Source organism: Oncorhynchus gorbuscha, linkage group LG19 (assembly GCF_021184085.1).
Source record: "Oncorhynchus gorbuscha isolate QuinsamMale2020 ecotype Even-year linkage group LG19, OgorEven_v1.0, whole genome shotgun sequence".
Taxonomy (NCBI): Eukaryota; Metazoa; Chordata; class Actinopteri; order Salmoniformes; family Salmonidae; genus Oncorhynchus; species Oncorhynchus gorbuscha.
Genome location: NC_060191.1, coordinates 25242260 through 25255556, shown reverse-complemented (window position 1 = coordinate 25255556; position 13297 = coordinate 25242260). Strand labels below are relative to the sequence as shown.

At 43.9% G+C, this 13297-nt stretch overlaps 1 protein-coding gene across 1 annotated transcript in view; it reads right to left on the bottom strand.

Annotated features, from left to right (window-relative positions):
* Positions 1 to 280: 280 nt before the first annotated feature.
* Positions 281 to 13297, bottom strand: part of LOC124004866 (thyroid hormone receptor-associated protein 3-like) — a 78896-nt gene continuing 65879 nt past the window's right edge. The window contains exons 3-11 of the mRNA XM_046313694.1: positions 9194 to 10132; positions 7707 to 8351; positions 7172 to 7344; positions 6532 to 6643; positions 6048 to 6132; positions 1936 to 2117; positions 1344 to 1524; positions 905 to 1054; positions 281 to 690 (exon numbers count right to left, since the gene is read on the bottom strand). Coding sequence (XP_046169650.1) covers positions 415 to 690; positions 905 to 1054; positions 1344 to 1524; positions 1936 to 2117; positions 6048 to 6132; positions 6532 to 6643; positions 7172 to 7344; positions 7707 to 8351; positions 9194 to 10132 — 2743 coding nt within the window. The 3' untranslated portion in view covers positions 281 to 414. The remainder of the gene's footprint in view (positions 691 to 904; positions 1055 to 1343; positions 1525 to 1935; positions 2118 to 6047; positions 6133 to 6531; positions 6644 to 7171; positions 7345 to 7706; positions 8352 to 9193; positions 10133 to 13297) is intronic.

The following is a 13297-nucleotide window of genomic DNA, read 5'->3' as shown; positions in this document are numbered from 1 at the left end:
CAAGTGCAGAGGTTGGTTACGTAGATTTCCTATTCCAACACAGCAGTTCACTGTCTAACAGTGTTTCTACTATAAGCAGATAAAACACAAGTTAGCTATACCCTGACAAATGTATAACATAATGTTAAGTAAAGATAGCGAGTCCTGATTGATTCCTAATGTGTGTATTTGTGCATGGGCAAAGCTCTCCCATGTCCATCCATTGTGATGGATATAGGCTGTGAGCAGGGTCTTTTCTAATTGGACAAGTCCAGGTAGTTTTGTTATTGGACAGTGTTTGTTATTGGACAAGTCCAGGTAGTCCTTTCCTCCCGTTTCAGTCCGTTTTCATCCATTTCAACACGACCCAGATGACTTGAGACAGTAGAACATTTCCACTGTGCTGGTACAATGTTTCTCTCTCCCTGAGCTCCCTCACTGCTCAGCGTTTTCCATGTCTTCAGACTTCTCCTGGTCTTTGTGGTCCTGCTCTGTGTCCTCCTCCTGGGGCTTGCCCTCCTCCTTCCCCCCGTTGACCTGGAACTTGTCATGTGTCCACTTGGGGCTGCGGTTGTTGTTGGCATGGTTTTTGGGTAAGCCAACGCTGGCCTTCCGGATAATGAAATGGCCCCTGCTGCCACGCAGGAAGTTCCCCCGTCCTCCACGTCCTCGGTTGTCCACCCACTTCCTCTCACCCTCCCTGTCATCATGCTGAAGGAGAAATGGAAAGACAGGAAAAGAGAGAAACAGTTCATATCTTGAAGTGAGCTTGAAGGTAATACCATTGTTAGCAAGTTCAAAGGAGTTGCGAATTTGGTGAATTCACCGATTTGACTTGAGGAATTAATTAATTTGAGGATGGAATGTTATATATAGGCAAGAGGAAACAAATATATAATTTATAATGGCATGGGTACAAACCTACCAAGTAGTATTTTCGGCTCTTGGGGGTGTACTCTGGGTCCCAGTCCTCATTCTTGGGGTGAACTGGTATGCAAATGTTAGCGGTATTACTGTTGGAATTGTTTCCCTGGTCATTTTCCCTGTTCCAGCCCCTTCCTCTTATTCTAAATTGCTGCAATATGAGTCAGACACAGAGAACCCAGATCATAAAAACAAGAAGACAATTATTATTACACAAATTAAAATAACTATCCTTGAGTTTGATTTCCGGTAGAAATCTGTCCAATTGTAACGTCAAAGAAGAAAACAAACATGCCATCATGACATATTTTTCTATTTTAAATGTTTTGTTTCAGGTTAGTTGTGGTTGTACTTTGTCTTGTTCTCTTGACGCTTATATTCTTTATTAGACCCTTTACTTTCTAAAATGAATACGAGCGCACGTCCATGAGCAGACTTACAAAGCCTCCGCGTCCTCGTCCCCTCTCCGTGGGACCGCCATAGTCCCCCCGAGGCCCCAGCCTGGCCTTGTTAAATCCTTCGTCTTTGGGCTCAGGCTCCTCGTGGGGATAGTCTCCTCCCCTGTGAGATTCGGCAGAAGAAGAGGAAGAGGAGGAGCGAGATGGCTTCTTCTTGTTTTTCCTGGAGGAAGAGGTGAAGGTTGAGGGACCAAAACCCCCTTTAAAAGTCAGTTTATTGTTATTGACATTTGACTCCATTGCTTGTCTTGTACAACCCTGGCTAGTTTTAGATATGAACAGGACTTGTAAAGTAAACATAGTAAATAGAATGTAGTAAAGTAAAGTAATTGTGATGCTTGTGATAGAGCAGTGGTTCTAAAAAAAACTCTCATCAGAGACCCTCAGACCTTTCACAATTTTGTTGTAGCTCTGAACTGGCTCACCTGATTCACCTCGTCAAAGGCCTGATGATTAGTTGACAAGTTGAATCAGGTGTGCTAGCTATGCAATAAATCAAATACGTGGAACAGCTGGGGGCCCCGGGGAGAAGTTTGAGAACCACTGTTATAGAGTGCGAGTTGGTTGAACATACTTGGACTTCTTGTGGTGCTTGGAGGATTTCTCAGCGGACCTCTCCCTGCTAGCCTCTGGGGAGTCTCCTGAATCTCTCCCCCTATCCTGTTTATAATCACTCTCCCGGGTGGAATATTTTTTACGGAGCTCAATATCCAGACGAAGGTCCATTGAGTCACCCTTCATTTTTTTACCTTTGTCCTGTGCAGGTAAAAAGAAAAAGAACACAAGGATGTGGACATGATATGGGTTAGCGTGGAGAAGTGGTCAGTCTGCAGTCATTCTTGTTTGCACACTGCATGCGAGGGGCCGGGAGAACTGTTACAAGACCATAAATAACCAACAAATTCTGGGAACTGCCCGTTTAACGGCTGCTGTGTTACAGTTGACCGGCATAAGTGAAAACAGACCATTCTGGAACTACACTGAACAAAAATATAAACGCAAAATTTAAAGTGTTGGTCCCATGTTTCATGAGCCGAAATAAAATATCCCAGAAATATTGCATACGCACAAAAACGTATCTCTCAAATATTGTGCACGCATTTGTTTACATCCATGGTAGTGAGCATTTCTCCATTGCTGAGATACTCCATCCACCTCACAGGTGTGGCATATCAAGAAGCTGATGAAACAGCATGATCATTACACAGGTGCACCTTGTGTCTGTGCTGGGGACAATAAAAGGCCACTCTAAAATGTCACACAACACAATACCACAGATGTCTCAAGTTTTGAAGGAGCGTGCCATTAGCAGGCTATTGCCAGAGAGTTCATTTCTCTACCATAAGCCACAACTTCGTTTTAGAGAATTTGGCAGTACATCCGACCTGCCTCACAACCGCAGACCACGTGTAACCACGCCAGCACAGGACCTCCACATCCGGCTTCTTCACCTGCGAGACCAGTCACCTGGACAGCTGATGAAACTGTTGGTTTGCACAACCAAAGAATTTCTGTACAAACTGTCAGAAACCATCTCAGGGACGCTCATCTGCGTGCTCGTTGTCCTCACCAAGTACTTGACCTGACTGCAGTTCGGCGTCGTAACTGACTTCAGTGGGCAAATGCTCACCTTCGATGGCCACTGGCACGTTGGAGAATTGTGCTCTTCACGGAATAATCCCGGGTTTCTTCTCCACCGGGCAGATGGCAGAAGGCATGAATGGCGTCATGTGGACGAGTGGTTTGCTGATGTCAACGTTGTGAACAGAGTGCCCCATGGTGACGGTGGGGTTATAGTATGGGCAGGCATAAGCTATGGACAAAGAACACAACTGCATTTTATTGATGGCAATTTGAATGTACAGAGATACCTTGACGAGATCCTGAGGCCCATTGTCGTACAATTCATCCGCCACCATCACCTCATTTTTACCATATTAATGCACAGCCCCCTGTCGCAAGCATCTGTTCACAATTCCTGGAAGCTGAAAATGTCTTCCCTGGAAACCCATTCATGAAGCTCATGACAAAACAGTTATTGTGCTGACATTGCTTACAGAGGCAGTTTGGAACTCGGGAGTGAGTGTTGCAACTGAGGACGGACAGTTTTTACGGGCTGCTTCAGCACTCGGCGGTCCCGTTCTGTGAGCTTGTGTGGCCTACCACTTCGCAGCTGAGCCGTTGTTGCTAATAGATGTTTCCATTTCACAATAACAGTACTTACAGTTGACCGGGGCAGCTCTAGCAGGGCAGAAATTTGACAAACACTTTTTGGAAAGCTGTCATCCTAAGACGGTGCCATGTTGAAAGTCACTGAGCTCTACATTAAGGCCATTATATTGCCAATGTTTGTCTATGTTGATTGCATGGCTGTGTGCTTGATTTTATATACCGGTCAGCAACTGGTGTGGCTGAAATAGCAGAATCAGCTAATTTGAAGTGGTGTCCACATACTTTTGTATATACAGCACTGGACAAAAATTAAGATACCACTGGTTTTGACTATTTATAGGTATGTTTTTAGGAAAAATTTTCATTTTTGTTTTATTCTATTAACTACTGACAACATTTCTCTTAAATTCCAAATAAAAAATATTGTCATTTAGAGCATTTATTTGCAGTAAATGACAACTGGTCAAAATAACAAAAAAGATGCCGTGTTGTCAAACCTCAAATAATGCAAAGAAAACAAGTTCATATTCATTGTTAAACAACACAATACTAATGTTTTAACTTAGGAAGAGTTCAGAAATCTATATTTGGTGGAATATCTCAGATTTTTAATCACAGCTTTCATGCGTCTTGGCCTGCTCTCCACCAGTCTTTCACATTGATGTTGGGTGACTTTATGCCACTCCTGGCGCAAAAACTTCCTCTTGATCACATTCCAGAGGTTTTCAATGGGGTTCAGGTCTAGATATTGGGCTGGCCCTGACAGGGTCTTGACCTGGTGGTCCTCCATCCACACCTTGATTGACCTGGCTGTGTGGCATGGAGCATTGTCCTGCTGGAAAAACCAATCCTCAGAGTTGGGGAACATTGTCAGAGCAGAAGGAAGTTTTCCTCCAGGACAACCTTGTATGTGGCTTGATTCATATGTCCTTCACAAAGACACATCTGCCCGATTCCAGCCTAGCTGAAGCACCCGCAGATCATCACTAATCTTCCACCAAATTTCATAGTGGGTGCGAGACACTGTAGCTTGTAGGCCTCTCCAGGTCTCACACCCACTGTGAAATTTGGTGTAGGACCGGTGATGATCTGGGGGTGCTTCAGCAAGGCTGGAATCGGGCAGATGTGTCTTTGTGATGGACCCTGTCATGGCCAGTCCATTCTCCAGACCTGAACCCCATTGAAAACCTCTGGAAAGTGATCAAGAGGAAGATGGATGGTCACAAGCCATAAAACAAAGCTGAGCTGCTTGCATTTTTGTGCCAGGAGAGGCATAAAGTCACCCACATTCCAGAGGTTTTCAATGGGGTTCACGTCTGGAGATTGGGCTGGCGATGACAAATCTTGAGGACTACAAGCCACAGTGTCTCGCACCCACTGTGAAATTTGGTGGAGGATCGGTGATGATTTTCTGAACTCTTCCTAAGTTAAAACATTAGTATTGTGTTGTTTAAAAATGAATATGAACTTATTTTCTTTGCATTATTCAAGGTCTGACAACACTGCATCTTGTTGTCATTTTCTGCAAATAAATGCTCTAAATTACAATGTTTTTATTTGGAATTTGAGAGAAATGTTGTCAGTAGTTAGTGGAATAAAACAAAAATGTTAATTTTACCCAAACACATACCTATAAATAGTCAAACCTGAGAAACTGATAATATTGCAGTGGTCTTTAAAAATATATTTTTTTCCAGAGAAGTATAGTGTATCTGTGAACAACAGATGCATATCTGTATTCCCAGTCATGTGAAATTCATAGATTTTAGTCTCTAATACATCCATTTCAATTGACTTATTTCCTTATATGAACTGTAACTCAGTAAAATCTTCTAAATTGTTGCATGTTGCGTTCATATTTTTGTTCAGTGTACTTTCCCAGGTTTGCACAACACAATGTTGAACCTCTGCGATACAACCGGACATAATGAGGTTTCAAACTCCTGAAGGTTGAGTTCATTGACTTTCACGCCGTTTCATTCCCCTAAAATGTTTCCGTTTTGAAGAAAGTTCAACTTTCAAAGTTCAACCGGAAAATGGTCTCATTCCGATTTCATCAAACAACCGAAGTTATAAGTAGGCCTAGAGACTGTATAAGCACTCTATACGTACAACAGGTTTTGCTTTTGACTATATTTCCCCTTATTTGTTGAAGAATAATACTTACTATGACATTTGTTTAGAGTCCTTTGAATGGCTTGGACACAGGAGCAATTGGCCGTTTCCATTTCTGACCCCTCATGTTTTTCGACTCAATGGTCTCATGGGGGGCTTGTACCCACAGTATAACCAAATCATCATACGTGGAGGGGGAGTATATAACACACAACAAATTCAATGTGCCTCGTTTTGCATTTGCATTTGCTTTTTAGACGTTATGCATCTCCCTTCAAAGACAAGCACAGGCTTAGACGGAGAACGCAGTCTAAAAGGGGGATGGCTGGCTCACTCGCTCGCTTGCTGTTGTTTTGTCAGTTTTCCAAAATACTTCATATTTCAAAAATGTTCAGTCACCTTGTAACTGCCATCCCCGGAGCTTTTCATCCCCTCAAACAGGTGAGAGTGTTTCTTAAAAGCACTGGGAGAAACATCAATTCTCCTGCAAGAGAGAAATACACACGGTCTTAACTTTTCCACGGCTCAGGTTGCAAACATAACATGAGGAAGGGATTACTCTAAAACATTTTAGGTCAGTGCTGTTAAGATGAGGACTGCAATGAATTACTCTTAGTTCCAAGTCTGTGCTGCTCAGGCGAGGACTGAAATGACTGCAATGAATTATTCTTATTTTCAGTGATGATCCGATGAGGACCAAAATGAATAAGTCTACGAGCGATGTACAGATGTAACTCCAGGATGTCACATAGCAAACACGACCACCATTGTACCTGCACTGAATGACAAAAGGGAAGATAAATACCTGTGCAAGCTTTGATAAAACTAGAGGTGGTGCCTCAGCACACTGAAGGTGAGATGGTCACTCAGAAGGAGACTCTACCTGTGTATCTCTGGGCTCTTTCTTGGCTTCATAATTTCTTTTTGCGCAGCTCTTCTTTGGTACATGGCAAATCGCTCATTTAGAGTAATTCCGTTGGATGGAAAGTGCTGTGCTGTAATCAACAGGAACCAGAACTTGTGTTACACAACAAATATGACCGTACGTTCAGTGCCAATGCACTTTCCCATTACTTTAAATTCAGTTAGAGTTACATTTTCAGCTACAGCATTAACAATTATATATATATGTATATATATATTTAAATGTGATTTTATTAGCCATGTAGGGTCACAAAAGGTATAATAACTATGCAAATGTGTCATAGCAATGAAAACCATTTTTGGAAAGGTTCTCGAAACCAAATGAAATTACATAACATTTGTGCCTGAAAAACGACTCCATGTTTTTTCGGTGTACAGCAATATTTTTCCATAATCATTCCCACACAGGATTGCATTGCACAGCTAGATTCACAAGCACTTGGCAACCCTTTTCAGTTTGAACTGTCAACTGATATACTGTATAGGCTATATAAACCTTTTGATATTGCAATTGCACCTTCACTTGCACCTGTGTAAATGCACAGCTAGCAGAGAGACTGGTCAGTTGCAAAGGAGCAGAGGTGAGAGAGGTCGGTCACCTTTAATGTAGTGGACAATGGTGACAATGTGCTGTGCAAACAGCTCCGAGGGACTCCTTTGTAACCGTGTGGCCTGAATGTGCTGGAAGATAGAGCGAAACTCCTGCTCCTTTTTAGTAGGATGCACAAGATCCCGTGATAACCGTCGCTCACCAACCATAACACCAGAGGAGCTGGGGAAAGAGACGAAACAACAAAAACATTTAATTTGATGTTTCACCTTTGCCCTTTTTAGCAAAAATAAACAGAAAACAAAGAATGGGATCTTTCTCATGAGACTTTTATAAACAACACCTGAAAGATTTAATTGGGAGAGGTAATTTCATTATCTCAACACATCTTAATTCATTTTCATAAAGCTCATGGTTTCATAGAACTATGACTCAAAGAGGCTGTAAAACATGGTCCAAGCCTGAGACAAAGAGTGCGTCTCATGAATCATAGCTTCCTGCTAATGGAGATTGAAACCTATCTAAGGCGATAAGGCATCGGAGTCTCTATGTGAATCTATGTGATGATGGTGCATTCTGCTTACCTTGCCACGTCATCTCTGAGGGAATCCATTCTGACGCTGAACTCTGCTCCTCTTTTCTCAGAGCCCCTTGGGGGAGAGTCCTCCCCCCTGACCATGAACATCTCCCGGTCAGAGTTCCTCCGTGGTGCGGGTATGGGGGACAGGCTGGAGGCAGCTTTCTCCATCCTCCTGTCTTTGCTGACGTTCTCCGGGGAGAAGCCTCTGAGCATGCCCGCTATGGCCTCTCTCTTGGCCAAGGCCGCAGCTATGGCCATGGCCTTCTCCTGCTTCTGGCTGCGGTAAATCTCCTCCGCCATGGCATCAAGATCATCGTCTTTGGCAGCCGCCTGCAAGTAGGCCAGGTCCTCCCACTTGCCGAAGCGCTCCTCAAATAGCTCCCTGGCCGAGAGGGTGACTTTGCTCTTGGGCTTGGGCGACCCGTCGTCCTCCCGGGCACGCTCTTTGCGGAGCACCTTGGGACGTGACTTGGGTATCGTCTCCTCATCCTCTTCCTCGCCATCGCAGGAAAAGAAAGGGGAGGCTTTCAAGAAGCTGTTCAACGACACGTTCCGGTCATCGTCAAAGTCTTCCATGTACTTGTACTTCTCGTTCTCCCCTTTGTCGGGCTCTCTGTCAAAGATGCCCCCAGAGGCCTTCATGCCATTCCTTTCTCTCGCTCAACATCCCCATCATTGGTTTCCATCTCTCTGCCATTCTCCCAAGCAGACTGCTTTTTCTTATGATTGTGCTCTTCCAAGAACCTAGAAAATGGCGGAGAGAAAGAGAAACAACAGTGTTAAAATGCATCTCGGACAACTGTTCCGGTGAGTGCCCTGCAACTTAATTGCAAAACAATGTGAAAGAAATAAGGACGCTTGTCAATGGTGTAGGTAAAAATCCCATTGATTGTGGAGGACATAGGGTAATGGATGATACAGTTATAAACATAGAATATGACGGCCAGCAAAAGATCTCCCCTCTTCAAAGGCCCAAGCCATGAGGGATTTGTCATGGTTAGTGCAGCGTTGACTGGCCAAGAAAACACACACGTCTCAAAACTCCCAAGGGTCCGTAATGCCTTCTCAACTTACAAACTCCTGTTTCAGCTTGCTATGACGACCACCACTTCCCTAAGGGCTTAGGTCCAAGGAAAAATACCAGGGACAAATAATTCTGTGGTGCATGACTCATTGGGAAAGAACCATGAATTCTAAATACAAATAAAAGACTCAGAGAAAGAGTCCTAGATTCATACAATTGGCACGTTACAACTATCCACTAACCACACTAAATAAAAGGTTTCAAAAAAATATGACAGGTATGTCCTAGCATTGAAAAAGGTCTTTGACCAAAATGTTGACAATAATCGTGTGCTACAATGTGTGCTTTGGGGCAGTAAATTCCTCCACCAAAAAATGAGAAAAACATGGTAGTGTGTGTGTTAGCCTTTCATTTCTAAAGATATTTCATAAGTGGCAAAGAGAAAAGGAGAAAAATATTTGTATTACCTTTTGAACACTGAGGAGATAGCTGCTTTATCTCCTGCCAGGTTGTCATCTTTAGAGAAGAAGCCAAAGCCAGAGAACACAGGTGTGGGGCTTTTCTGAGAAGGGCTTTTGGTGGAAGGTGAACTGCCCACTGTCTGAATCTGCCATGAGGGGGCACCATTGGAATTGGAGCCATTAGCATTAGTGCTTTTAGGAGAGGGACTAGACTGGGTCGAAGCTGGGGCGCCCTGACCAATGATAACAGCTGAGCGCACCTGAGGACTTGACCCCCTGGGGCTGGTGCTGTTGCTATGATCTGTCACACACTGCCAGTTAGCCTTGGGCTTGTCCCCACCAGCGCTCCCATCAGGCCCTGCAGACACCCCTGTGATCTCCACGGGCTCGCCATCTCCTTCTCCTCCTCCTTTCTTCTGGACCTCCTTGGAGTCAGAGCGCTCCTCCTTGACATCCTTAGAGTTCTGCGTGGCTGACCCAGAGCCCGACCTGCGTGTGGGAGAGGAGGAATGTGAGGTAGAGGAGTGGCGGGAATGCCGGGATCGGGGCGAGGAAGAGCGGTCCGAGACCTTGGAGTGGCTGTGGGAACGAGGGCTACCCGAGCGCTTTTTAGGGGTACGGGATCGTCCCCGTCTCGGGCTGTGGGAGTGTTGTTGCTGCTGTTGTTGTTGCTGCTGCTGCTGTTGTTGTTGGGGGTGCTGCCTGTAGTTCTGCCAGTTATTGGGGCGGTAGTTGTTGTTGTAGCCACCTCCCCCACCCCTCTGGAAGCGCCCCCGTGGGAAGTAACCACGCCCTCGGCCTCTGAAGTAGTAGGGCCTCCGGAAGCCTCGGTGGTAGCCCCGGAACTCGCGGTTATTATTCTGGTACTCCCTTGGGTAGTTCCGCTCTCGGTTATTGTGGGATGGAGAATGAGATCTGGAGCGGGAGCGAGTGCGGGACCTAGAGCTTTTGAAAGTGGGAGAAAGAGAGCAGGCAGAAGGGATGAAAGGGAGGGAAGACGAAGAGAAGATGACTGATTACAGCTTCCATTATATATCTCATTAGAAAAAAGTGCTTTGAGGAAAAATGTGTGAAATGCTGTTTTTCTCAAGACTATAAACAACCTTATATTATGAGCAATTAATTTGTTTGTGTTGCGTATGAAAGTGATGCTGATCTCCTTCCAAAACCTTTTGAAACAATTAGGCCAACACATTTTGTTTTCAAGTTCACATTTCCATGAGAAATGTAATGGGTCTACAGCTTAAATTCAAGTGATTTCTGGTTACAGGGGAGAGAAAAAAGGAAAAAAGTGATGTGTGCATCTGACAAATATATTAACAGAGGTAGCAAACCACATCTTAACATTTAACTGCTGGGAAGTGGAAATACATGGGTGTACAATGGAGCAATGGAGAGAAACTCGATTCGTCTAGAGAGACATGGCTGTGAGGTTTACCCAGTCCACATGGTGGCTCCCTAGCACCATGGATGCTAAAGGGGTAGCCTTCAGTACCACTAGACAAGTTTCTCCGGTTTCTAAAACAATCTTATCGCCTCCGTAAGTATTAAGATTTAGTTGACACATATGGTCCATCTTAGCTACAGTAAAGAAAACAAATCTCATTTTATAGAGGATACATCTCTGAAACTTCTCATATATCAGCACGATCCAACAATAAATAACCTAGTATATAATCAGAATCCTTTGATGATAACATGCGAGTTAAGTCATTCAAATCTCAACCTGCTCCGCAGCTATGCACTGCAGTCAATTCCCCTGTGCAGGCAAAGATGGAGAACTTTCACAAATAACAATGAGAAATCCAAACTACAGTCAGCGTTACAGAAAAATACCTAAAGTGGCATCGCTTAAGACTAAAAGCACACAAAATCAAAACAGAAAACCACCATTGACAGAACCATCTAGTATTTCTAAATAAGACCCATCTGGAAACTTTAGAAGTAAATAGCAAAGCCCCGCGGCGCTACTCACCCCGTGTGTTTTTTCATTGGAATAAAGAGTAAGCAGAGAAAGTAGTGCACCGAGCAGCATTGCACACTCACATTGAGAGCAAGACAATCTGCATCTCTTATGCTGAGCACTAGTGGAAAGAGGCGGTCACATGGGCCATATGGGAAAAATGTCTACTCTAATCCTTCAAAGCGAAAGGAGGGGGCTAGGCTTGCCAATTACCCTGGCTGGCCAGCCTGCCCAGAAACCTAGGCTTAAAATGAGCAATTCAGTCAGCCAGCAACTATATACAGGGATTTAGGACAGCTAAAATCACAGTTTTATGAATGAAATGGTCTAATATTACATAATACAGCATCTTCAAACCAAACCATGTAGGCTATCTTTGCAATGGATTTAAATGTCACTTGAAATGCTAAAGATTTGTGTCTACATGGAGTACTTTTGATGAAGGAACATTTCATGGAATGCTTACAACTAAAATAAGTCATGTTTGTGCGTGTGTGCCGTCTTGTATTGCGAGAGGGTTACATTTCACACACCGTCAACAGTGATAGGCCAATCCAGGTTCAGCATGCACTTTCAGGTTCAAGCCGTCTCTTTTCTGAACTCAAGACCATGGCTTAATAGTGCCATGCCGTGTAGTGTCACTCCCCGGAAAAGAGCTGCCATGCACTCCATTTTAATAGACACAAAATAATTCTGCCAGCAGCAAGAGTGGCCGGTGGAGTCTCACTCAAACCGCAGTTTCCCTTGCAAATTAACAACATTGCAGCCGACTGACAGATAACCCACACCCCTGCCAAAGAATTTCCATTTAGAACTACAAAGCAACATAGTAAAAACACTAGGTAGATGTTGAACATGTAGCCTACTAAGGAATGCCAATATCGTAGTAAGGGAAAGGGAATACCTAGTTAGTTGTACTGAATGCATTCAACTGAAATGTGACTTCCTCATTTTCCCCCTCTGAATCAGAGAGGTGTGGGTGATGCAAATCATTCTGAAATGTTTCTGGTGCAAGTCAAATCTCCGTGTAGTAGTGGTAGAGCTCATCACAATAGCCAAGTAGCCAAGTCTCACTGAGGCAAGTGTGCCATCACAGCACCAAAGCTCCTTCCCACACACACATAAAATTACTTGTATAAAGTGCACCAGACCCTGAGTAAGGCCCATAATAGAAAGCTGTCGTCGCTCTGCAGTTAATATGAGCGCCAACTCACCATAAAACACAGGAGGTGCATGGGTTGAGACAGAAAATCAAAAGGTGTATTCTTCAGCACCACTGCAACCCCTTCCAAGCACACTCATATATTACACCATGGACATCTGCAGAACGAACAGGGTGTCAGCTATGACATGACACCTCGACTTTGAGCAAAAATCTATTTTGGTTATTGAACTACAGTAAGCAAAGTGGATTTACACTCATTAACAGAATTGCGTTTGCATTTCATTTACCTTTGACTATTGGATATTCTTATAGGCACTTTAGTATTGCCAGTGTAACAGTATAGCTTCCATCCCTCTCCTCGCCCCTACCTGGGCTTGAACCAGGAACACATCGACAACAGCCACCCTCGAAGCATCGTTACCCATCGCTCCACAAAAGCCGCGGCCCTTGCAGAGCAAGGGGAACAACTACTCCAAGTCTCAGAGCGAGTGACGTTTGAAATGCTACTGGCGCGCACCCCGCTAACTAGCTAGCCATTTCACATCGGTTACACCAGCCTAATTTCCGGAGTTGATAGGCTTGAAGTCATAAACAGCTCAATGCTTGAAGCATTGCGAAGAGCTGCTGGCAAAATGTACGAAAGTGCTGTTTGAATGAATGCGTAGGAGCCTGCTGCTGCCTACCATCGCGCAGTCAGACTGCTCTATGAAATATTAAATCAAATTGTATTTGTCACATACACATGGTTAGCAATTGTTAATGTGAGTGTAGCGAAATGCTTGTGCATTTCATAGATGTAATTATAACATAATAACACACAGAAATACGAGCCTTTGGTCATTAATATGGTTGAATCCGGAAACTATCATTTCGAAAACAAAATGTTTATTCTGTCAGTGAAATACGGAACGTTCCGTATTTTATCTAACGGGTGGCATCCCTAAGTCTAAATATTGCTGTTACATTGTACAACCTTCAATGT